The sequence below is a fragment of the Cyprinus carpio genome, chromosome A7 (genome assembly GCF_018340385.1).
Source record: "Cyprinus carpio isolate SPL01 chromosome A7, ASM1834038v1, whole genome shotgun sequence".
Lineage (NCBI taxonomy): Eukaryota > Metazoa > Chordata > Actinopteri > Cypriniformes > Cyprinidae > Cyprinus > Cyprinus carpio.
In genome coordinates, this window is record NC_056578.1 from 41,262,771 (window position 1) to 41,289,864 (window position 27,094).

The 27,094-nt window shown below is 35.4% G+C and overlaps 1 protein-coding gene across 1 annotated transcript in view; it reads left to right on the forward strand.

Annotated features, from left to right (window-relative positions):
* The window catches only part of LOC109065520 (probable E3 ubiquitin-protein ligase HECTD4), a 76,401-nt gene extending 52,603 nt beyond the window's left edge, over positions 1-23,798 (forward strand). The window contains 31 exon segments of the mRNA XM_042761204.1: positions 46-182; positions 315-441; positions 1,209-1,346; positions 1,520-1,647; positions 2,717-2,877; positions 3,014-3,195; positions 3,575-3,780; positions 5,028-5,158; positions 5,377-5,570; positions 6,513-6,692; positions 6,801-7,064; positions 7,099-7,478; positions 7,480-8,151; positions 9,351-9,404; positions 9,407-9,563; positions 9,676-9,899; positions 10,237-10,382; positions 10,825-10,928; positions 11,053-11,176; positions 11,322-11,512; positions 13,696-13,767; positions 13,770-13,841; positions 15,152-15,271; positions 15,347-15,502; positions 17,092-17,195; positions 17,406-17,627; positions 18,852-19,018; positions 19,397-19,601; positions 20,638-20,790; positions 20,793-20,904; positions 21,227-23,798. Coding sequence (XP_042617138.1) covers positions 46-182; positions 315-441; positions 1,209-1,346; positions 1,520-1,647; positions 2,717-2,877; positions 3,014-3,195; positions 3,575-3,780; positions 5,028-5,158; positions 5,377-5,570; positions 6,513-6,692; positions 6,801-7,064; positions 7,099-7,478; positions 7,480-8,151; positions 9,351-9,404; positions 9,407-9,563; positions 9,676-9,899; positions 10,237-10,382; positions 10,825-10,928; positions 11,053-11,176; positions 11,322-11,512; positions 13,696-13,767; positions 13,770-13,841; positions 15,152-15,271; positions 15,347-15,502; positions 17,092-17,195; positions 17,406-17,627; positions 18,852-19,018; positions 19,397-19,601; positions 20,638-20,790; positions 20,793-20,904; positions 21,227-21,363 — 5,420 coding nt within the window. The 3' untranslated portion in view covers positions 21,364-23,798.
* The last annotated feature ends 3,296 nt before the right edge of the window (positions 23,799-27,094 follow it).

The window sequence follows — 27,094 nt, forward strand, 5'->3', positions numbered from 1 at the left end:
TAATGTGGGTTTAACCTTGTTCTTATTATTTTGTTTTGTTCACAGAGTACAGTAGTGATGCCTCTTGTCACTACAAGTTGGAACTGAGTTATGAGAATCTGGTCGTCTCCGGGCCAAACGCTCATCCGCCACCGATTGCTGATGATGAGAGCGATGATGAAGACGATGAAGATATTCCTAGGGTATGAAGAGCTCATCACCGGGCCCTTAACTTCCTCACGAGCCATTTACACACATTATACACCACTCACACAGTGACTCCACGCTGTCTTATCAAAGAAAACGTTTCTTTCTCTTGCCCTCTCTCTGTAAAGGAGGATCATTACGCTCTGCTGGTGAAAGCGTGGGAAAGCAAAGTTTTTCCAACCATTCGCCGTCGTTTCAGGAACGAGGCAGAGAGGAAGTCCGGCCTGGACCAGATCAAAGGAGCCCTTCAGCTGGGTGAATGAACGCAAGCTTATGTTTCATTTCCAGTGGCTACGGACACTTCAGCATGCTTTTAAAAATAGTACTTATTATGTACTTTAAAAGAAAATACTGAATGCAAAATGATTGTAATGTTTTCAGACACTTAATTGCGTCTTAATTGCAATAGATATTATAATGTAAAATTATATAAAATGCATTTAGCTGAATTTAAAATGCTTTTTGACCCACTTAAGTAGGATTTCAGTACATCTTTAGATGTAATTTCATAATTACTTCTTCCACTTGAAATGTTGGTAAAGTACTGCTGAATGTACTGTCAAGCATTTATGATACACTAAAATATAATTTAATGACATTTCTATTGGAACTTGTGTCATGTATTTTAACCTATTTGTGATGATGAAGTTTCAGTTTAGTACATTTAAACTATATTAGCTTTAATATTGAATAACACAGTTCAGTTAAACTGGTAATCAAGTACTTAACATGCTTTAGTTTGTTAGTCAACACATCAAAAGAAGTATGCTTGATGATTACAATGATTTAAAATGTACTTTAAAGTAAACCTTTTGACACTATTACAAAGGTACACTAAAAGTGTACTTAAGTGTGTTCGGAAACAGTCATAAAAGTGTCTCTTTAAGTAACTTAAGTGGCCTTTTATTCCATTTAAATTGTATTATCTGCAAGTACATTTTTTTAAGACACACTTTTGCACGTCCAGCACACTTCAAGGTGACTTCTGTGTCTAATATGAATCACGCTCTAATGTCTGGCAGGAATGGTGGATATCGCACGTCAGACTGTCGAGTTCCTGTACGAGGAGAATGGAGGTATTCCTCGTGACCTCTACCTCCCAACCATCGAGGATATCAAAGATGAAGCTAATAAGTTCACCATTGACAAAGTCCGTAAAGGTCTGTTTAAAACACACATTGTCTGAGATTCTCTGCACTTTCCTGTGTTTTGTTTTTTAGTCAGCGTTTAGCATTTTTAATGACTTCTAAAAATAAAGCTTAAATAAATGATAGTTTAACATTCAGCGTTTCTGCCACAGTACCAGGTTACCAGTGTCACTGTTTCCCCGCAGGTTTGACGGTGGGCATCCGCTGCCCGGAGGGAAACAACAGCAGTAGCAGCACAGCCCTGCCGAAGTTTGCCATCCGGGGCATGCTGAAGACCTTCGGCCTGCATGGAGTCGTGCTCGATGTCGACTCTGTGAGCATCTGCATCAGTCAAATCAGGGTTTACAATTTAGCCTGTTTAACAGAATTAGCAAACTCCACAAAAAATAAGAAATTGTATATTATATACATTGAAATTATATAAGTAAATTAAACCTTATTTAAATACTTTTTGCATATTCATGACAATTGACTCTATGTACGTTTTATCTAATTTTATTTAGTATTATTTTTATCTATTTTGTTCTTTTTTTTTTTGATAACATTAGGGTATAATGAAAATCATCCAGATTTCTAATGAAATGTGAATAAGGCTTTACACTACTCTCATGATTTAATGATAACAATGCAGATTTTAAACAGTATACTTTTAAATATATAAATGTAAATATTTTTTCATAACATCGAAATAGTCCAGACATGTTTTTGCAGGCTGTGAAATTATATAATAAAAATAATTAAAAAGTCCTAATTTCACATTAGAATAACAATAAAAATTATATTTGAATATTATTTAAATAATTTTAGCATATTCATGACGATTGACTCTTGTATGCATTTGGTGTATTTATTTATTATGTTTTTGAGCTTTATTTAATTTTTTATTATTTAATTTTTTTTTAAATATTTTTATTATACTGATTTTAAAAAATCTAATTTTAAATAAATTATTATTAAATAAATTTTTATTGAAATACTTAGTTTTGATTCTGTATGCATATGGTTTTGGTATTTTATTATTATATTATATAATATTTATATATATATATATATATATATATACATTGGCAATTTTGCAATTTGGATCATTTTAGGACTTATAGGCAATAATGAGAAGCATCCTTGCACAACAGTTTTTTTCCTAGAAAAATCTGCAAAAGTCAATAAAACCATGATTTAATGATGTATAAATACTTCACATTTTTAAATAATATAAACACATACATGAAAATATTTTTTAATGAATTTTTTCCCACATTGAAACAGTCCGTGTCTGTTCTTTGTAGGCTGTGATAATCATACATTCACCAGCCTTTAACCTGCTGTAACTGCACCTGTTTCGAATGCAACTTGACTGACTTGATTGATTTGTGTGTATTCAGGCCAGTGAGCTGGTGCAGGTGGAGACGTATCTCCGCAGTGAGGGAGTGTTAGTTCGGTACTGGTACCCCATTGAGATGCTGGAGAGACCCCCAGCAGGGTCCCGCAGGGCTGCAGCGAACGGCCTGGTGTCTCTGGACAGCAGCAACATCCAGATTCACCGGTAATGCATTTATAGAGATACATTTCTTATTGTAGATTCAAAAATGTCAGGTTTTTACTGAAATAGTTCTCATTTTTAAGCACCATCTGTCATTAGCATTCAGTACTGTGTGTGTGTGTGTGTGTGTGTGTTTCAGGGAGCTGCTGCGCTGTGAAAGTGCTCTGGCGCGTCTCTACTGCCGCATGGCATTGCTCAACATCTTTGCTCCCAAGAGCCCTCACACATTCACACGTCTCTTCCACATCCCCGCCGTGCGCGACATCACACTCGAACACCTGCAGCTCTTGTCCAATCAGCTGCTGGCTCCGCCTCTGCCAGGTGATGTCATACGAATTTAAGGAACACTGGTTGCCAACTTTTTTGGTCCAAAATTAGGAAAAGTTCACCCAGAAATGAAAATTAGCTGAAAATGTGCTCAGCCTCAGGCCGTCTAAGATGTAGGTGAGTTTGTTTCTTTATCAGATTTGGAGAAATGTAGCATTGCATCACTTGATAGAAGTGATAGAATGATACATTTCTCAACTCAGCTCCATCTTGGATGGCCTAAGGTTGAGTAAATGTTCAGCAAATTGAAATTTTTGGGTGAACTGTTCCTTTAATGCATACTAGGGGGAAAAAATCATAAAATGACTGAAGTGCATTCATCATAATAAAACTCACTTTTCTGTCCGTGTTGATTTCCCTTTGGTGTCTGTAGATGGCAGAATCAGTTCAAACTCTATTCTGCTGGCTCAGTCCGTCCTCCACGAGCTGCAGGGCGAGAGCTGCTCCCCGACCGAGCTCTTCTATCAGGGGAACGCTCAGAGCATCCGCGAGTGGCTGACGGTGGCCATCAGCAGAGCCCTGCATCAGGGAGAGGACAGCCTCCTCGAGCTCACGAAGCAGATCTGCTGCTTCCTGCAGGTACGAACAGTAAAAATTATGATTTTTGTTTTATAAAATTGATTGACAGAAGAGAACAGTGTTATTTAGTATGATTTGATATAGTTTTTGTTAGTATTTTAAATCAAAGGTTATTTTTATATTTTCTGTTTTCATTTTAATTTTAATTGAAATTTTTGTAATTTTGTTGGTTTTTTAAAGTTTATGTCTATATAATTTTCAAGTTTTTATTTTCAGTTTATTTTAGTACTTTAAACGAAAATGAGAAATGTTGGCAGCTAGTTGAAATAAAATATTTTTTTATAATATTTATTTGGTAACACCTTATTTTAAGGTGGCTTTGTTACACATTACATCTAATTACTATTATAATAAAAATTAATTATGCATAATTACATGCAAGTAACCCTTAAACCAAACCCTAATCCTATCCCTAACTATATATTAAGTGCATGTTGTTAGTTAATATTACTCAGTACTTAAATGTATAATTACACTGTAACAAGGACACCTTAAAATAAAGTGTAACCATTTATTTCAGTTAATGTTTATTATATTTCAAATAATGAAAATGTTTTTAATGGTTTTAGTTTTAGTTAACGGTAATGAAGAAAAAAAAAACATTTACTTTTCTAAAGCTCCAAAAAGTAAAACTTTTATTTTACTCTTAATAGTAATTTCTCTTTATTTCTGATCAGAAAGACATCTGTAATTTATATTAACAATCATTACCAAGAACATTATAAATTACTTTTTGCAAATTAAACATATTCTGTGACATTTGAATGAATCCAACAGTCAAATTATTACGTGTTATTAACCATTATTAAAAATATGATCAATATAAGATAATGACACTAACTTTGCAACATCAACATTGCTACTGACCTGAATTGAATCAACTTTGACCTGATTTGAGCTGAATAATGACTCTATTGTCTTCTCTAGAGCTGATTTACAGCTGAATTTGATGAATTTGTTTTCATAATTGGTGAATTTTACAGCACTAACTGCTATTTTTCTGTTTATTAATGTAAAGAAGCTTTGAAACATGTATAAAGTGCTGTGTGTGTGTGTGTGTGTGTGTGTGTGCGTGTGCACGCGTGTTTGAGGTATTTATTTTTTTGATTTTTTTGCAAAGTGCACTTTTTAAAATTGTGTTACACAAGTATGTTAAGAAACATAGTCATGAAAGTTCAATTATTTTCTGTTAAATTATTATTAGTTGTTTTTGTGGTTATATATTTTTATGATGGCTAAAATTTCAGAGCGCTCCAGAGCAGTTCACACTGGAAGAGTTTCCCATCACAGAGTCCAAGGTCAGCATGGACGTGAACTTCCCTGGTGCTGCCTTTGTGGTCGTCTCTTGCAAAGAGAGCCAACTCAGCTGCCGTAAAGAGTGAGTTCTTACAGGTTATAATTTTAGCTAGTTATAACTCCAAATACAAGACAACATTAGCTGTGTTTGGATGTCATAAGCACTTAAATTATTGAATGACCTGTTTTTGAATCTCGCTTTCATTAAGCAGTGAGTTTTGCATAGTGCAAGACTACTTATTTTCAAAATATGGACGATTTCTCTCTAAATGTTCTGTTCACGTGTATTTTTCCTCTTAGTTCCTCTCTATATAAGGCCCCTTGGACTCGTGTAATGGTGTATGGACTTGGTCATAAGGGCCAGCTGAATCTGATGGAGGCAGTGTGCTACCCGCTGGACGCCTCCCCGTCCAATACAGGACTCACCCCTCCACCCACAGCCAACCAGTATCCCAGCATCATCATCCCCACGGACAAAGTGCATGTCAAACTAGGCATGTCAATTACATGTTACATTGTTAGATACATTTTTTGACTTTAGCTACTCTTAAGGTTTTACTCAGTATGTTCAATACACATACAAATATTTCGTCTTAGATAATACTCTATACAGTAGTTAGCAAAGTGGCCACTTAAATCGGCATCTGGGGAATCTCTTGTGGAAAAAAAAAGTGCTTAATTGTATTGAATGCACACTTTCAGTGTATTTCAAATCTTATTAGTGTATTTAAAAATATATATTTACTGATAATTTTAAATAAAACGACACTTAAGTGACTTAAAGTGAGACACTCGTGACTTTTTCTGAGCACACTTATGTACACTTTTAAAAAGCATACTTTGTAATAATGTAAAATTAAAAGTTTTACTTTGAAGTATTTTTTAAATTGTTTTAAAAATCTTTAGTTATACTTTTAAAGAAGTACACTTATTTTGATGTTATGACTAACATAAGCACATGTACTTGATTATATTTTTTCAAGATTACATTTAAGGTTCATATATTTTAAATGCACTAAATTGCATTTTCATTGTTTTAAAAAACAAATATATTTAAATACATGACAAAAGTTTCCGGTAAATTGATTGTTTCTTATTTCAAAGACAATAGAATAAAGATGTACTTGAGTCCTACTTAAGTACAGTACAAATAAAAAGCAGTTTAATTGCATTTAACAGAAACTTAAAAACTATTTTTATTTATTTGCTATTAACATTCAGTTGGCACTTAAATATTTTCTTTTAAAATATATTATTTCCATAATAAGTACTCTTTTTGGAATTATGCTAAAGTGTACTTTTTTTCACAAGGGTAAGGCTGAATGCTCAAAGTCTAGTGTGACCGCAGCATGTGATCAGTAAGATACACTTAGAAAATAGAGGGTGAATTTCCTTTTCATGGCATATTTACCTTATATTCTGGTCACTCTCTGCAGGTGTATCTCCCCCTCCTGGTGCAGTGCTGGTATTGCACTCGTTGCCTCTTGAGTTTCCCTTGGCTATGGCCTTTGCTGAACAGCTGCTAACCTACACCATAGGAGAAGCTATTGACCGCTGTGAGGACGAGCTGGACACTGTGCCCACTTCTGTTCTTATGCAGGTTGTGGAGTTGCTGGGTAAGAAATGTTCATTTATTTTACTCCGAGGTGTCCCATGAAGCATACTATTAAAACTTCCAGTGCAGTTACACTTTTCAGGGTCTCATTTGCTGTGTCTGTGTTTAGGTGGGCTTCTGTGGACCACCGATCTTGCTCCGTGCATCAAGGAGCTGATCTTCCACTTGCTTGCAGAGCTTCTCCGCAAGATCCATGCCTTTGAGCGTCGCAAATCCCCCTCGGGTCTGGCCAGCCACATTACATTGCTTCTCAACCCTTGCCTAACAGTCCTTATGGTTCTTCAAACAGAACTACGGAAACTTTATGACCACGAGACCCAAAATTGGGGTTTGGTTATAGGGTTAGCTTAGTTTACTGCTCTTCAAGGGGTGGGTGGGGGGGGATTGCGTTGTGTTCTGATGGGGAGCGGATTCTTCGACCTACTTCCACGCCCTGATGGAGGTGTGCCTGGCAGTCGCCGAAGTGACTCTGCCGCTGAGTACAGGTGCAGGGATTTCGGTGGTAGGTGCCCCTTCGTCCACGAGCACCGCTAACTGTAGCGATTCCTCGTCCTCTTCATCGTCCTCTCCGGGCCAGACGCCCCAAAGTCCAAGCTTGCTTTCGAAGCGCAAAAAGGTGAAGCTAAAGCGTGAACGGGATACTTCGGGAGCTGTCGTCTCAGGGAAACATGGTTCTGGAAGTGGAGCGAGATCATCAGAATGTGAAAGTGCTTTACTAAATATGGCTGGAGGGAAGCCAGAGGACATGTTGTGGTTTCACCGTGGGTTGACGTTACTCTTGATTTTAACGGCACCGCTTGCTAACCAAGGACCCGCAAGGTCTGGGCGTCACTGAAGATGCGGTTGCAGATGCTTGCCAAGCCTTGGTTGGCTGCCACCGCTCATACAGTCCTTTTTTGCTCGTGCTCTCAGGAATCCCAACTCACTTGGAGGAATCCGTGGTGCGCAATGCAATCCGAAGGGCTTGCAACGCACACGGCGGTCTCTTCAAGGATGAGATCTTCATTCCGGTTCAGGAGGAGGACCCTAAAAAAGCCAAAGCTGAAACTTCAGGTATTCCCCAAGATGCAAAGCGAGATTGCACTGCAGCAAGCCCAAATAGCAACAGCGCAATGCCAGCAATGAGTGCCTCGGCTTCAGCGAGCCAGACGTCGGTCTCCAGCTCTTTACAGGGAGCGTCCAGGGCTGCCGGTGAGCTGCTAGTGAACCAAGAGCTGGTAACCCCTCAAATAGCACCTTCCCAGCCACAAGCACCACTGGACCCCCCCACGGTCTCCAGTCAGGAGAGTCTTGATGTGTCTCTTTGTAGCACAGGAAGTCAAGGTAGTCTCGGCAGCATTGGGGAGCAGCTGGATAGTGGTGCAACGTCAGTCTCAGATGGGAGCTCCATGTACACAGGTGCCTCGCCAGACATCCAAGCCAGTGTGACACGACCAATCAAAGGCTTTGCTGTCATAGAGGTAGGCGGGACTGACAACATTAATATAATATGAGTGGTGTTTGCAAGCATCTTTATTACTATTGTTCATACGTAGTGTTAAATTGGAGTTGTTTTTATTTCTTTTGTGTTATATGATGATGTTTTTTAATTTTTTTTTTTTTTTTTTTTATTTATTATTTACTTTTGCACATAACCACATCATAACACAAGATGTTTGACAATTTTTATTTTATGGAAAATTATGGAAAACTGAAAATGCACTGTTCCTGTACATGTGTATTGATCGACTGTTATATTGCAAGGCCGATATATCGGCTGATATTTAGCCTACTTTAATTATCAATATCACTTAAGTTTTTGCCAAAGCTGATATATCGGCTAATATTTAGCCTTTTTAATTATCAGTATCGGTTGTTAATTTTTTGCCAAGGCTGATATATTAGCTGATATCTGGCCTTTTTTAATTATCCGCATCTGTCTTTTTTCGGTTTCGGTTTACCTATACTTTGGATTGCATGAGACATGACAATGATATCCAGTATTGATTGACTGTTATTTTGCAAGGCCGATATATCAGTTGATATCTGGCATGTTTTAATTATCGGTATCGGCCATTAGGATCTGGCTTGGTCTTATTTTTTGTATTGTATTTAACTTTTTGTTATTATCAGTATCGGTCATTAAGTTTTTGCCAATGCGGATATATCACTGATATTTGGCATTTTTTGTTAATTATCAGTATCAGCAGTTATGTTTTTGCCAGGGCCATTATTCCAGCTGATATTTAGCCGTTTTAATGATTGGTACCAGCCATTAAGTTTTTATATCAGCCGATATTTGGCCTTTTTTAATAATCAGCATCGGTCATTATGTTGTTTTTGGTGGGCTGATAAGCGTCAGAAGCGGGACTTTTATTTTGACAGTGCTGAGAATACCAGTGCTTGCCACCTAGTGGTACAAAATATAACAAATTATTTAAATATGCTTAGCACTTTTTTGATTAATTTGGCTAAAGCTTTTACAAACTCTTCCTACTGCGTTCATCACATCTTCACCAGACATCAGACAATGATAAAACGCATCTAGGAAATATGTAGCAATTGCAAATGAATAGATTAGCATTAGCTCAGAGCACCTTTGCAGCATTAGAAGCGTTTTCCTTTTCGTGAAAGAAATTAGATATCAAATAATGTTACCCTTTTTGCCTTTGTCTTGTAGGTAAGGGCCCGGGCCCAAGTAGAGAAGATTCGGGCCAGTCTTTTTAACAGCGATATCAAATAATGGCCTTCCTTTCCAATCTTGAAAGAGAGGAGGAGCTAATGGAGATGACCAATGAGGAGATCCTCACCGCCTCCAGTGTAAATCAGAGTTTATTTGACACACAAGGGAGTTCAGTCCTAGAGGAGTACTTCCTGGATAAATCGATCAGAGGTTGGTTGATTTCTTTATCCCAGAATGTTAAAAATGTTATTCTGTAATTCTTCTTGCAAGGGTTTGCTTTAACTTGATATCAAGTTTAATTATTTTTTTTTTGTTCTTGAAGGAGATAAATTGGTTCCTGAAGCACGTGATGTGCTGACAGACATCTTTAAGAGCTGCATTTATGCAGAGCAGGTTCTGAGTCCTGTACCAACGAAACCAGTCAAAGTATCGGACATTTATCTGAGCAAAGAGCAGATGAACTCTCAGACACCAGGAAACCTGCTCCACGTGTTTTTTACACATGTGCGGCCTCCCAAGAAGGTGCTTGATGACCAGCTCACACAGGTGAAATCCTCAGAACAGTAATTCATTTATTATTATTATTATTATTAAATGACTAATTTATCATGAAACATATTTATTAATAGTTAATTTTTTATAAAAAAAGAAAAATCCACTATATGCACATGGTCATTTTAAGTCTTCCACATGCATTTCACAAAATGATAATTGATTATTGTTATGATGTTATCTACTTGTAATCCACACATATGTTATTATACTATTAACTTTTTCTGTTTTTTTTTTTGTTAGCATCAGTATTAAAGCACAATTGAACAGACACAACGTATTTGACTGGGTCAAAGCATAAATTACTAACCTTTTCTTATTGTACATGTAGATTCTTCGTAAATATGGCACAGTAAAGGCCAACAAGAACAAGCACAGCAAGGCAGGCAAAGAGCAGCACCAAGGCAAAGTGGTCAGCACGAAAAGACCCATCACCAAACCCCCGGCCAAAGAGAAGTCCATGCTGAACAGTGTTAGGTGAGAACTCACATCAGGCTCGTCCGGGCATTCACTAGCATTTCAGTAGTCAGTTTCTTCTATAAATATTCAATATTTAAATATTTATGTGAATACAGGCATACCTTACCATAAAATAAATTATAATTAACCATTGTTTTTCATTTGAAATATATAAAATAAATTCATCTGCTCTCATAAGATGCATGCTACCAGTGTAATTTTTTGTATCATTGAGATACTATTATTTTTTTATTAATAAAAAAAACTGTTCATTTTTAGATTATTATTTATTTATTTATTATTTTAGTTAAAGCTTTAATAATTGTGATTCTGGCATATATAAAATTATTATTATAAATTGAATAAATGTATATATATTAGTAATGTTGCATTGGCAAGTTATATTTTTTATAGTTTTAGGTGACTATAATAAATGGTATGGTATATGGTGTTTTTCCAGAACTGTTCTAAGTGAGAAAAAAACAGTCCTTAAGTCAAAATCTCCTGAGAAGACCAAGCCTGATGAAAAAGACCCTGAAAAGTCTCCCGCCAAAAAGCTTGAAGGTTAATATAACAACTGAATTTATTAATTTATTATTTATTAGATGTCTGCATTTATTAACACAAAAACCTTATACATGGTCTGTTTGGGTGGAATCTCATGGATCTAAACACCTCTGTCCATCAGTGCCAGAAGAGAAGTTTCTGACCCTGGAAGGTTTCTACAAGTTTACTCTAGACAGAGCCAAGCAGGATATTCGCAGTGTTTGGCGGGCGATCCTGTCGTGCGGTTACGACCTGCACTTTGAAAGGTTTGTACCTTCTCAAGACTAAACCTCATTCTGTAATGCTTCATGTTTCCACATCTCTCTTATTCTAGTGTCTAAGAAAAGTAATGATTAGAATAATGAATGCAAGTCTCTTAAGATCTTAATGGTGGTTTTTTTGTTGTTTCAGATGCACATGCATCGACTCCCGACATGCTCAGAAAGCCAGTAGAAAATGGACCTTTGAAATGGACTTTGCGTTGGTCCAGTTTGTTAACCGTCTGTGCCGACACCTGGCCATCACTCCTGCCCGCTTGCATCCTCATGAAGTTTACCTCGATGCCAAGGACACCCCCGACCCCCAAGTCGCATGCTTAATAGGCGAGTCCATGTTACGTTATGCTGTTAGATTTGGATTATGTATGGAAGCCAGTTTCCGTCACTAAATGAAAAATAAAACGAGGTGATTGCGACATTTTATCTTACAATTCTGACTTTTTTTCTCAGAATTGCGATTTATAAAGTCAGAATCACGAGATAGAAAGTCGCAATTCTGAGCTTTTTCTCGCAATTACAAGTTTATATCTCTCAATTTATGTATTTTTTTGTAATAATTGGGGTTTACATCTTGCAATTCTGACTTTTTTTTCTTGTAATTGTGTTTACATCTCGCAATTCTGACTTTTTTTTCTTGTAATTGTGTTTACATCTCGCAATTCTGACTTTTTTTCTCGCAATTGCGAGTTTACATCTCGCAATTCTGACACTTTTTTTTCTCGCAATTGTGAGTTTACATCTCGCAATTCTGACACTTTTTTTCTCGCAATTGTGAGTTTGCATCTCGCAACTCTGACTCTTTTTTTTTTTCGCCATGTGAGTTTCATCTCGCAATTTCTGACACTCAATTTTTATTTTTTTTTTTTTTTAATTGTGTTTATTTTTAGTTTTTTTCTCGCAATTGTGAGATACATCTCGAAATTCTGACATCTCGCACATCTCGCAATTCTGACTTTTTTCTCGCGATTGAGAGTTTACATCTCGCAATTCTGACTTTTTTCTCGCGATTGAGAGTTTACATCTCACAATTCTGACTTTTTTCTCGCAATTGTGAGTTTACATCTCGAAATTCTGACACTTTTTTTTTTCCTCGCAATTGTGAGTTTACATCTCGCAATTCTGACACTTTTTTTTTTCTCGCAATTTTGTGAGTTTTGCATCTCGCAACTCTGACTACCTTTTTTTTTTCTCGATTTTCTTGCAATTCTCGCAACTCTGACTCTTTTTTTTTTCTCGCAATGTGAGTTTACATCTCGAAATTCTGACACTTTTTTTTTTCTCGCAATTTGAGTTTGACATCTCGCAATTCTGACTCTTTTTTTTTTCTCGCCAATGTGAGTTTACATCTCGAAATTCTGACACTTTTTTTTTTCCTCGCAACTGTTTACATCTCGCAATTCTGACACTTTTTTTTCTCGCAATTGTGAGTTTACATCTCAAAATTCAGACTTTTTTTCTCGCAATTGTGAGTTTGCATCTCGCAACTCTGACTCTTTCTTGCAATTGTGAGTTTACATCTCGCAATTCTGTCTCTTTTTTTTCTCACAATTGCGAGTTTACATCTCGCAATTCTGACACTTTCTCGCAATTGTGAGTTTACATCTCGCAATTCTGTGCAATTGCGAGTTTATTTGTTTTGCATCTCGCAACTCGGGTCTCATTCTGACACTTTTTTGTGAGTTTACATCTCGCAATTCTGACACTTTCTCGCAATTGTGAGTTTACATCTCGCAATTCTGTCTCTTTTTTTTCTCACAATTGCGAGTTTACATCTCGCAATTCTGACACTTTTTTTTTTTCCTCGCAACACATGCGCAGTTCTGACAGTTTTTTTCTTCTCGCAATTGTGAGACAAAATTCAGACTTTTTTTCTCGCAATTGTGAGTTTGCATCTCGCAACTATGACTTTTTTCTCGCAATTGTGAGTGTGTTTAGATATTGTGATTCTTTTTTTTTTTTTTGTTTTGTGTTTACATCTCGAAATTCTGACACTTTTTTTTTCTCGCAATTGTGAGTTTACAGAAATTCGAAATTCTGACAAACACGATTTTTTTTCTCTTTTTTTCTCGCAATTGTGAGTTTACATCTCGCAATTCTGACTTTTTTTTCTCACAATTGCAAGTTTATATCTCGCATTTCTGACTTTATAATGTGCAATTCTGAGAAAAAAGTCAATTGTGAGGAAAAAACTCAATTGCGAGAAAAAAAGTTTTAGAATTGCGAGATGTAAACTTTATAACTCGCAATTTTGACTTTATAACTCAGAATTGTGACTTTATATCTTGCAATTCTGACTTAATTTTTTTAGAATTGCGTGTTATAAAGTCAGAATTGCAAGATATAAACTCACAATACTGAGAAAAAAAGTCAGAATTGTGAGAGAAAAAGTCACAATTACCTTGTTTTATTTTTTATTCAATGGCACAAACGGACTTCCATAATTATGAGATGTACAGCCACCAAGTTTTTAACCCCAGTGTGCACTGCACGTCATTCTGATCACACAGGCGTTCCAGTGGAGAGTTTGCGTCTGCGGTTTGCTTTGCTGCAGTCGCTCAACAGCACACTGGAGAGCTTCTTCTGCCGTTAGTCGAGCAGAGGCTGACACAAACCTATCAAAACAGCATCGCGGCGCTTCTGTGCGAAGCCAAAGGTCAGTCATTGCATAAACAGGCACACTGGTTTCGGTCAGGATTGTTTCTTTAGTAGCTAGATAGAAGAATACTAAAAAGTACCATGTTTTTTTGGATAGGCTGTGGAATATATAGATTATTTTCAATATATACTGAATATTTGTGATCAGTATTATTTTCTTGGCAGTATGAAATGAAGCAGCATTGTGTATCTTGTAATGATTTTAAAGCACTTTTTTATTTGGCCAATAAGTTTCCTGAGCTTTCCATTCATTTGTGTAACTTGAAAATGTTTGTGGAAGTCCTTGTGAGGCATTTTACATGCTCTAATACCGTGATGATATCATAGTATTCATTGAAGCACTTTGGAGACTCTTTGTTTGTGAATTTTTTGTGTGTTTTAGATGTTAAGTATAGAATTGTATTTTGTTTGGTTTTAATTTTTTTTACTTTTGATGTACTTATTGAATGTACTAAATTACCGCTTAAAGTGATTCATAATTTATGTGTTTTTTACATATATGAGGGATATTTTGTAATTCTGAGAAAATTTTTACAATCGAATTGACAAAAAAAAAATTATATTCCCTTGCGAAAAAGCTTTTAAAAAGAGTATTTATTACAGAAATAGTATACTACTTTAAAAGAAAACACTTAAGTGTGAACTGAATGTAATGATTTCATGCACTTAATTGCATGTTCATTGCAGTTAAATTAAAAGGTATTGTTGTTTACATTTATATTAAATGCAATCAGCTGAACTTTCGAGTGTTTTGACTTAAGTACATCTCCATATGTAATTTCATAATTACTTCTATTGTCTTTGAAATATGGTTAAACTAATGCTGAATGTACTGACAAGCATTTATAATACACTAAAATATACTTCAATGTCATTTCTATTGAAACTTGTATGTCTTGTATTTGTAATTACACATAACATTGAAAAATTAAAATATATTAACTTTAAATGTAATATCAAATAACGCTACAGTTAAAATTATGATCAAGCTCTTTACATTTTTTCATGTTAGTCAACACATCAAAATAAGTACCTCTTTAAAACATGACAAAAGATTATTAAAACAATGATTTAAAGTGTACTTTAAAGTAAAACTTTTAATTTGACATTATTACTTTTTAAAAGTGTACTTAACTATGTTAACATAGTCATGAAAGTGTCTTTTATTTCATTAATATTATATTATCTGCAAGTAGTTTTTTTTTTAAAGATACTTTTAAGATTTGAAGTACACTACAAGTGTGCATTCAGTGCAGTTAAGAGCGCTTGTTTCTCACAAGGGTCTTTTTCTCTTGATCTCATCTGTAGGCCTGATTTTTTACGACACCAAAGTGACTTTTATGAACCGGGTGTTGAACGCAAGCGTCCAGCGCACAGCGGATCACGCCGCGCCTGAGATCACACTCGACCCGCTGGAGATAGTGGGAGGTAAACCAGTGCAGTGTCACTCACACAGATGAGGGTCTGTGTGTCATCTCCTCATGTTTACTGTGTGTGCTGCAGGTGAGACGCGTGCAGCAGAGAACACGTACTTCTGCCAGGCGGCGCGTCAGCTGTCCTGCGTGCCCTCGTCTCAGCTGTGTGTTCGGATCGCCAGCGGAGGAGACCCCACTTACGCTTTTAACATCCGCTTCACCGGGGAGGAGGTCCACGGCACCAGTCAGTCACACACCACTTTCATGCACCAAACACTACACTTCCAACAAAACAGCTGCTGCTTCTGTGGTGTACAGTGTTGCATTATTTCTCGTATAATTTATATAGTATTTATTAGCATTTTGAATTAGCCTTTCTATTTATATTTTCAGTTTGCAGTTTAGTTTTAGTCATTTTGTTATGCAATTTTACATTTAACAGATGCTTTTATCCAAAGTGACTTACAAACGAGGACAGTGGAAGCAATCAAAATCAACGAGAGCAATGATATGCGAGTGCTATAACAAGTCTCAATTAGCTTAATGCTGTACACAGAGCAAGTTTTTTTTTTTTAATCATATAATAAATAAAAAGAAAACCGAGATGAAAAGAGCAAGCTAGTGTTAGAGGCCTTTTTTGCTTTTGTTAATTGTATAATAAAAAAAAGAAAACAGATAGAATACAGAAAGATTTTAAAAAGCTAGTGTTAGTTTTTTTTTCTATTTTGTTGTCATTGTTCGGGTGGTTCTATTTATGTTTTTTTTTCTATTTTGTCATTTGTGTGTTATTTTAGGTTTAGTCATTTTAGTCACTTGAACTTTTATTTTATAACTTCAACTTTTTTATTTTATTTCAGTTTGTTGCCAAGGCAACATTGATTTTTTCTTTTTAAAAGTTTTTCATATAATATTTATATTTTATTTCAGCCTCATTTCAGTTAACAAAATGATTTTAAATTTAGTTGCAGTAACATTAACAAATATAATAACCATAACACTGTTTAGGGAGAAAGTTGACATTTTTACATTTTAGAAATTAGTTTTAATAATTTTGTAATTTTTTTTTTCAAGTATTTCTATTTTAAGTAATTAATTTATTTTTAATTTTAGTCATTTTAGTTCTTGGTGTTTTTTTTTTTAGTTTATTAATTTTTTAATTTTTTATTTTCTTTTAATTTATATTTTAATATTTAATTTAATATTTATATTTTATTTTACGTAATTAGTTTTAATTAACAATAACAGCACTATTTGACAGGTAAAATAATAGGAGAAACACTATAATGTTACGTTTACTATTTGCAACTTTTTTTAATCTTTAAATTATAAATTAATGAATTTTATAGTTAGATCTTCTATTTATAAAGTAAAAAAACCTTTTTGTTAGTTGCTTATAGTGTAGTATGCCATGATGCAACTGTTTTGTGACCCAGTTCAGTATTATTTATATACTATTATAGTATTTATTAATATTTTGGAATTGTCAATATTTTATATTGTTTAGTTTTAATCTGAAAGTTTAAGGTTTAGTGATTTTGTTGTGTGCTTTTGTCATTTTAATTGGTGTTTTTTATGTGTGTGTGTGTGTGTGTGTATATATATTTTACTTTTCAGGTTTAGTGATTTTGTTGTGTGCTTTTGTCATTTTAATTGGTGTTTTTTATGTGTTTTTCATTTTTTTGCCATATTTTTATTGGAGCTTTCATAATTTTAGTACTTCAACTCAAACTTATTTTTAGTTGCTGTTAAATTTATATATTTCTTTTTTTAGTTTTGTTTTTAATAACAATGACATGTATCCAGTTTATGTGTTTCTTAAATGTGTTTTCACAGGTGGCTCATTCAGGCATTTCTTGTGGCAAGTCTGTAAGGAGCTGCAGAGTTCGGCGCTCTCTCTTCTCCTCCCGTGTCCCAGCGCTGCGGCAAATCGCAATAAGGTGCACCTGCATGATTGATCTGCTGGATTTCACTGCATTTTTCCACGTTGCTTTAAGAGCTACAGGATGATTGCACATGCTCTCAGCTTGACTCGTGTGTGTGTGTGTGTGTGTTGTGTGTGTGGTGTGTGGGGTGTGTGTGTGTGTGTGTGTGTGTGTGTGTGTGTGTGTGTGTGTGTGTGTGTGTGTGTGTGTGTGTGTGTGTTGCAGGGGAAGTTCGTTTTGACGCCATGCCCCATCACTTTCGCTGAAGAGCAGCTGCTGAACTTCTTCGGCCAGCTACTGGGGATTGCCATCCGGGCGGATGTGCCTCTGCCTCTGGATCTGCTCGGATCCTTCTGGAAGGGTCTGGTCGGGGAAGCACTCGACCCAGAAGCTGACTTTCGAGAAGCCGACCTGCTCACATACAACTACATCAAGAAGTTTGAGAATGTAAACTATAATTAATATCATACAGCGAATAGCCTCCATTTTCTTTAAGCAAAATGTGATTGTTTTCTGTCTTTGTAGCAAAAATGTGATTGTTTTCTGTCTTTGACATATCACATGTTATTGCTTTTAACATTCCAGGATCATCGTTTCTGCTTTTATCCCTTTAATACACTTGTGGGGAAAAAAAATTATGTAAAAAAAAATTTTGTAGCACGATAATAACATATATATATATATGTATATATTAGTATATATATCCGTATATATATATATATATTATATATTGCAGATCCGAGTTCTTATAGTAAACTAAAATTAAAACCATTGAAAAAAAATAATAAAATATAATAAAATAAAATAAACTTGATTTACTTAGCTGAAATAACAAAAACTGAAATAAATATGGAAACTATATAGACTTATATAAAAAGCAAACAACTAAAAATGACAAAAAACAAAATTACAAAAACTTAATGTAAAACTTAATACAAAAAATATAAAAACTGATAAAAATAATATAGTTTTTATCTCAAATAACAGCAGATAATTTAATATTAATGAAAGAGGCCACTTAAGTGACTTAAAGAGAGACATTTTCAAGACTGTTAACACGCTTAAGCAAATTTTTTAAAAGTGTAGATAATGTCAAATAAAAAAAAATAAAAATAAAAATAATTGTTTTAATAATCTTTTATCATGTTTTTTAACAATTGCACTCATTTCGATGTGTTGACTAACAAAATAAAAGCACATGTAAAGCACTTGATTATAATTTAACTGTAGTTTGTTATTTAGTGTTACATGTAAAGTTAATATATTTTAAATGTAATAAATTGCAACATCATCATTACAAATGTTATTACAAATATATTTAAATGCATGTCATATAAGATTCAATAGAAATGCATTAGTGTATTTTAGTGTATCATAAATGCTTGTCAGTATATTCAGCAGTACTTTAATCATGTTTCAAAGACAATAGAAGTAATTATGAAACTGCATATAAAGATGTACTTAAGTGGGTCAAAAACACACTAAAGTTCAGCTAATTGCATTTACTATATTAATTATGCAATTGACATTAAGTGTCTGAAAGCATTACATTCAGTTCACTATTAAGTATATTATTTCCTTAAGTCCTCTGTTTAAAATTACGTTAAGTGTGTTCTTCATCACTTTCTGCTTTGATCCTGAACCCGTTGCGTTGTTCTCGTGTGGTCACAGTTGGCCGATGAGGCGGAGCTGGAAGCGCTGTGTGCTGAAGTCTCGTCGCAGAGCCACATGGGCGAGAGCCCGGATTCACCGAGCCGTCCCTGCTGCACATTCACCTACATCACCATGACCGGAGAGGAAGTAGAGCTGTGCCACGGAGGACGTGACATCGCCGTCAGGTAGGAGCCATCAACCAACCTATTTAAAGGGACTGTTCACCCAAGAATAAAAATGGTCATCATTTACTAACTCTCAGTTTGTTCCAAACCTGTTTGAGTTTCTGTCTTCTGCTGAACACAAAAGAAGATATTTGGAAGAATGTTGGTAAACAAACAGTTTACGGTAGACATAGTACAGAAAAAAATACTATGGAATTCTACTGCTACTGTTTTTGGGTGAATAATCCCTTTAATACTATTCATGTAGCTGAAGCTAGAGATTTAGTATTTTTTCTGTAGGGATGCTCAAATAAAGAAATGTTTGGTGCGTCTTGAATGTGTTTGGAGTAGATGGATGATCTCTGATGCATGTAGTTGTGTGTGTGTGTGTTTGTTCAGCTGGGAGAATAAGGATGTGTACGTGCGAGCGGTGCGAGAGCTGCGCCTGCGGGAGCTGCAGAATGATGAGTGTATGTTCGTTCTTGGACCGTCCCGCGCCGGTCTGGGCTCCATCATACCCCTGCAGCTCCTGACCTTACTGAGCCCCGCTGAGGTGGAGCTGCGCACCTGCGGCCTGCCGGACATCAACCTGGAGTTCCTCAAGGTCTGACAGTGAACTGCTCAACCTTAAGAGTTTGAAATTTTACCGCTTGCAATCATCTTTGTTTACTTTATTCTTGTCCCTCGTGAAAAAGAAGTTTGCGCAAAAATGAAACTTTCCTGTTCATTTACTCACACCTCGGGCCATCTAAGATGAAAGTTTCTTTTTTCTTTTTTTTTGTGTAAGAGTGGTGAAGGATATTTTTATGTGAAAATGCTCCTTTGTGATTCATAAAATTAAGTCAGTGGCTGAGTCAAAAAAGCATATCAAGAGACACAAAATGAATCCCTGTGGCTCCTGATGATATATTGAGGTCTTATGAAGTGAAACGATCAGTTTGTGCAAGAAACTGATCATTATTTACAACATTATTACCTGTAATCCAGAGCCTCAGGGAAACAGTCCGGAGTGATGTCCGGTTCACGAGCGAATCATTCTTTCGAACCGGTTCTTTTTAGTGAACAGGATGAACCAGTTCATCAGATCGCACTGAAGCGTCTGAATCAGTTTGTGGCTCGAGCAGCACAGATCTACTCAGTCAGAACTCACTTTCGGACGCATATCTGATAATGTAGTTGCATATATGTTACGTGATTGCGTGTTTACTTAAACGAACTGGTCAATTGTTATGTGAATCAGTTCATTGAAACAAACTGTCCGAAACAACCAGTTCACTGAAAAGAATCACACTTTCCCATTTGCCCTGAGGGTCTGGATTACAGGTAATAATATTATAAAAGATGTTCAGTTTCTTGCACAGACAGATTGTTTCGCTTCATAAGACCTCAATATAACTTCAGGAGTCACGGGTATTAATTGTGCGTCACATGAAAGGCTTTTTTTTTTTTTAATATTGAAGTTGACGGTGGCCATTGAATTTTTTTTTATCACTGAATCATTTTATTTTTTCTTTACTATTCGACTGAAGAAAAAGACAGTTCAGCTAATTGCATTTAATGTCAGTTTAAATTACAATACATTTTCATTTATTTGCAATTAACATGCGATTTAACTAACCGAACCCGTCCTCCTGATCCAGGCTCACACCATGTATCAGGTGGGACTGATGGAGACGGACCAGCACATCGAGTTCTTCTGGGCCGCGCTCGAGATGTTCACACAGGAGGAGCTCAGCAAGTTCATCAAGTTCGCCTGCAACCAGGACGCGAATCCCCTTCACTTCACACACTGCACCCCTGTAAAGACGGCGGCCCCGACCGACAACGGCTACCACAAGACGTGCGACCCCCTACATCCCATGCGTAGATCGCCCCCATGAAGATCGCCCCCCCTGATGGGGCAGTGGGTGAGTGTTAAACCATCACGGTACATATAATACAGTACGCATTATATTATAAATAACATTTTTAAATGCATTAAAACAGAAACCAGTAGTACTGTATTTTTGATCAAATAAATGCATCGTTGGTTGAACATAAGAGATGGCTTTCAAAGACATTGATGAACTATCCTTTTTAGGACTCATAATTGTAGAGTAAAAAATGATACAATTTATGGGAAAAAAATACTGATAGCGTTCAGGTCTGGTCATATCGCAGAGTTTCTGAATGCAGAAAAAGTCATGTAAAGATAGTTTTGAAAACTCTTGGTGTTCCCATCTGTTTCAGGCTCAGCAGATCTGCGTTACATTCGCGTGGAGACCTGCATGTTCATGGTCAAGCTGCCGCAGTACTCTTCCCTCGACGTGATGCTGGAGAAGCTGCGCTATGCTATCCACTATCGCGAGGATCCTCTCAGCGGTTAAACGTGATTTCTCAGATCCCCGTCGGCCACCACACAACCTTAATCAGTTCTCACTTCTTCTTCAAGAAAAGTCATGAAGGAATTTGATCAGACCAGTTTGCCTTCACGGAGACTAGCGCTTGTGTGTGTTTGACGGAGGGCGGCGAGTTTGACAGCAGCTCGAGGCGGTGAAGAGTAATCCACAGTTTTAGAAATGATCTACATGTGCTGTACTTCAACAAATGTGAAAGAAATGGAACTGTAACTGCTTAAACATTTAATCTCTCTCTCTCTCTCTCGCTCACTCGCTCTTCCTCTCATTTAATCAGTCTTTCATCATTGCATTCCCTGTGTGCCTCAACACCTTCTCTCTGTTAGTGACAGTGATTGTTGACGCACATTCATCTACAGAGATGCCGAATTTAGCTTTCCAAAAGGCTCAAAGTTATACTTGCATCTTTCAATATACATTTGGGGTGAATCTCACGAAACCAGTCAAGAACATGTCCAACAAAAGTAACCCTTTTTGTACCATGAATGTATTCATTTTTTTCTCCTTTTTGCATCTTCACCCTATTGCACCCCAATGCACATTTTTTATTTTTTTTGTATTCACCAATTGTCATTGCCGTAATGCACCCTTTGGGGAAAGGTTTTTTATTTTTTATTTTTTTTTATTGCATTTTCACTCAGTTCTCATTACCCTAATGCACCTGATATTATTTCTATTTATTTTTTTAATTTTCATTTTCCCTCAGTTACCCTAATGCACCCATTTGTTGTATTTCTCCTCAGTTCTCATTACCCTAATGCACAACAGATTTTTTTTTTTTTTTTTTTTTTTTTTTTTTTTTGCCATTTTCATTAAATTATCATTACCGCAATGCACTGGATTTATTTATTATTATTATTATTATTTCCCCAATTTTCATTACCCTAATGCACCTGGGATTTTTTATTTTTTTATTATTTCCCCTTAGTTCTCATTACCATAATACACCTGAATTTTTTTTTTTTCACCCAATTCTCATTCCCCTAATGCACCTGGGATTCTTTTTTATTCTTTTTTCTTCTTTTTTTTTCTTAGTTCTCATTACCATAATACACCTGAATTTTATTTACATTTTTTTTTCACCCAGTTCTCATTCCCCTAATGCACCTAGGATTTTTTTTGCAATTTTTCTAATTCTCATTACCGCAAAACACCTGATATTTGTTGTGTTATTAATTATCATCATAAGTGTAATGCCAGAAAATCTCAATGGTCTTAAATTAAGCTTGATTTTCTTTACGCCAGGGTATGTTCTTGACCGTGTTTGTGAGTTTTCCCCGATTAGAGGCTTGAAAGGGTTAACGCGCTCAATAATTCAAACACTTCAAGGAACTGTTGAAGCTACAGGCTCTGTCCGGGAACTACAAGTATGCATGTGATCGAGCATATTTAAGAACTATAAATGGCAAGACCGCTTTATGACACAAATATCTGTCTATATTATTAAAGGTACATCTGCTATTCAGGTCTGTAACTGAGGTAAGTCATGTACAGAAACAAGCTATAGTAATATAAAGAGCGCTGAACTGTATTCATTGCATTTCTGAGTGGTGTCCGATGCGGAAAAACGTTTGCTGCAAAAAAAAAAAAAGCGGAGCAGTGCTAAATTTATGATTTTGGTTGCCAGCTTCATTTCTGAATGGCACTGCTGCAGTCAACAAAGTTGTGTTGCTTATGAGGGATGATTTTGCACCCAAAACTCTAGTGCATGAAAATCTTCATTGGAGAACCCAACATTTACAAATCGCTTTAGTTTTTTTTTTTTTTTCTAGGAACGTCCATATTTGATCACCTCCCTCCCAAAGAGAAAAATGTTTTTAAAAAGCTATTTTCATTTTGATTTGATTTTTAAATCACATTTTTTGTGTCTATAAAGATACTACTGTTTTGAAACTGAAATATAAATGGGATGTTCTTTATAGGATTTCCTGATCTGTCGGATGTGACATTTCTGGTGAAACATTTAATTGCGTTGCGAGTTCTGTAATGTACAGCCATCATTACAAACACACTTGATGCTACCATAGATGTACTTCATTGAAAAGATCAGCATTTCAGCACTATAATCGGGTTTTGTGGGTGTGTGTGCGTGTGTTATTATTATTTGATTTTTTTGAGATGGTCAACTGCTGCTATCAAAGATAGTCCCTTCATTTTTTTTCTTGCTGCCTCTTTGGAGAAGAGTAGGAGAAGTCTGTGAAAAGACATCTGCACAAAAAGCTGAATGCAGTGAAATATGTGTTGTACATTTACTTGATATTTATTACAATTATTTATGACTGCATTAACTTTATCCAGTCTTACCTCTGCGCATCTGGAACAAACACTGGTGTGTGAATGAATCTACAGAGGTGTTGAAGTTCAGGAGTTTCTGTGTCACAAAAATAAAACATTGATGTATTACAGAACAGTGTTTTTCTCCGTCTTGTGTGCATATCCTTCCTGTTTAATACTGTGATTTGAATCAGCGGTTTTTTTTTTGGTTTTTTTTTTTTTAACTCAAGGATTGTTTCAGTGTCTGTGAATTTCATCTCCTCTTTCATTCGCTTCCAGTTATTTTTAGCTGTTCATAACGGTTTATTTATTGAAACTCAGAAGTTATAGAAAATTATTTTTATTTTCATTAAACAACAAGATACAATAGAATACAATAATTTAACCCTTTGGTGTTGTGCAGTCATTTTAGACAGGGAAAAAAAAGTTTTGAAATTGAAAAAAAAATTGCAGTCGCTATGTGACCATAAAAAAAAAAAAAAAAATACAATTGTGGACTTGATCCGAAAAAACGATTAACGGCAGAGGGTTAAATAATTCATGTCATTTATTCATTAAAATGCATTATGTCATAAGGAATATGGTCTTTACAACTCAAGTCTAAATTCAGGGAAACCAGAAAACTAAAGAAAGAAAAGACCATTATTTAACGTCTCCGTGTAGGACAGACTGCACTCATTCCTTAAGTATTATTGAAACATGAGTCAGGTTTATGTAATAATTGTAAATAAAAAAATAAATAAAACAGACAGTAGAGCACGTTATGTTAGAACGCACCAGATATAAAAATGAAAGGTTAATACTAGAAAAGCAAATCAAGACAGTAGGTCTAAATGGTTTGTCAAATCAGAATGTATTAAGAAATTAATTACATGCTTTAAATATATTATTAGAATTTTTAAAGGTGTGTGTGTGTGTGTTTATGTGTATATATATTTATATATGTGTGTGTGTTTATGTGTATATATATATTTATATATGTGTTTGTGTATATATATTTATGTGTGTGTGTGTGTATTTACAGTGGGGCTCGAAAGTTTGGGCACCCCTTGCAGAATCTGTGAAAATGTGAATAATTTTCATAAAATAATAGAGATCATACTAAATGCATGTTATTTTTTATTTAGTACTGTCCTGAGAAAGATATTGTACATAAGAGATGTTTACATTTAGTCCACAAGATAAAAAAAATTGCTGAAATTATTAAAATAACCCCATTCAAAAGTTTGTGAACCCTTGGTTCTTAATTCTGTGTGTGGTTCCCTGATGATCCACGAATGTCTTTCTGTTTTGTGATGGTTGTGCATGAGTCCCTTGTTTGTTCTGAACAGTTGAACTGAGAACTGTTCTTCAGAAAAATCCTCCAGCTCCTGCAGATTCTTCAGTTTTCCAGCATCTTTGCATATTTGAACCCTTTCCAGCAGTGATTATGATTTTGAGATACATCATTTCACACTGAGGACAATTGAGGCACTCAAACACAACTATTAAAAAAGGTTCAAACATTCACTGATGCTCCAGAAGGAAACACGATGCATTAAGAGCTGGGGGGTGAAAACTTTTGGAATTTGAAGATCAAGGTAAATTGTACTTAATTTGTGTTCCGGGAAACATACAAGTATCTTCTGTTGCTTACGAAGGGCAGAACTAAATGGAAAAAAAATTATATTTCAACAAAATAAGAAGAATTTGTCCATCTTCATCGTGTTCAAAAGTTTTCACCAAGTATCTCTTAATGCATCGTGTTTCCTTCTGGAGTATCAGTGTGTTTGGACCTTTTTTAATAGTTGTGTTTGAGTGCCTCAATTGTCCTCAGTGTGAAATGATGTATCTCAAAATCATAATCACTGCTGGAAAGGGTTCAAATATGCAAAGATGCTGGAAAACTGAAGAATCTGCAGGACCTTAAAGATTTTTCTGAAGAACAGTTCTCAGTTCAACTGTTCAGAACAAACAAGGGACTCATGAACAACCATCACAAAACAGAAAGACATTCGTGGATCATCAGGGAACCACACACAGAATTAAGAACCAAGGGTTCACAAACTTTTGAATGGGGTTATTTTAATAATTTCAGCTATTGTTTTGTCTTGTGGACTAAATGTAAACATCTTTTATGTACAATATCTTTCTCAGGACAGTACTAAATAAAAAATAACATGCATTTAGTATGATCTCTCTTATTTTTTGAAAATTATTCACATTTTCACAGATTCTGCAAGGGGTGCCCAAACTTTCGTGCCCCACTGTATATATATATATATATATATATGTGTGTGTGTGTGTGTGTGTGTAGCAGCAAGCAGTGATTATCAGGGTTCAAACGCTTTAAGGCTTTTAAGCACATATGAAAAAATACATTGCGTATTATTTAGCAAACCTGTAACCACCTAAATCATTAAGAAAAGCTTCTTTTTTTTTTTAGCAAATCCCGTTTATTTACCATAGAAAAATGATATTTAACACTTATGTCTAACTTTGTATGCTTGTTTAGAATCACCTGTCACATGTGCTCATGTAGTTTCCTGAAGTTTTGAGGTATTGTTTAGGCTTTTATAGGGTTTTATAAACGACCCAGTTCAACTTGACCTACAGAGTCCAGAGAATTGTTGCTGCAGTTTTTTTTTTTTTTTTTTTTTTTTTGAGAAAACCCTAGGATTATTTTTCAAAAAGATTTTTTTTTTTTTTTTTTTTTACATATTCTCAAATATTTAACAGATGATTTGATTGACAGCATCAGAGCAGAGTTGTTTGGAACGAAGAGGTCTATCAGATGATACGAATATTGTGAAGAACCGTGCAATATACAATCATTTACGCCCTTGAAACCTTTATTACCTTTATTTATTTATTTATTTTTTAATTCAGTTATTGTTAATAGTAGCTCTTTGTTTAGCTAAGGTCAGCAGTGAAAGTTAAAACTGTGTGAAAATTGCTCTTAAATGATGTACTTGACACTAAATTTCTCAAAAATCATTTACAATCAGAAAGACAGTGATTGTAAATATAATGAAATTGACTTCTAGTTGAATGGCGACAAAAAAAAATCAATGAACAGGATACCACGAGTCTCTAAAAAGCATGCCTTAAATTCTGAAATCGCATTACAAAAGTCTTAATTATGGAATTTTTGGAGAAAGAACATTTGGAGATGCTTGTAAACGGTAAAATGTTTGCAAAATGATCTTCTTCAGAGTTGTCTTTCTAGCATTGGAAGGTCTTCAGTTGAATTCCGTCAAACGGGAATAATCATTAAAGTAATTACTGCTGTGATCACGTCTGTTCTTCTGATACTCAGCCGTGATTTAGTACAAGTTCACGCTACAGTCATTGAGAAAACCGAATCCTGGCCAGTGGTTCACATGAGATTCTGGAAGAGACATCGATTCCAAAGAAAGAGAAGTATGTTGAATTATTACTCCTAAAA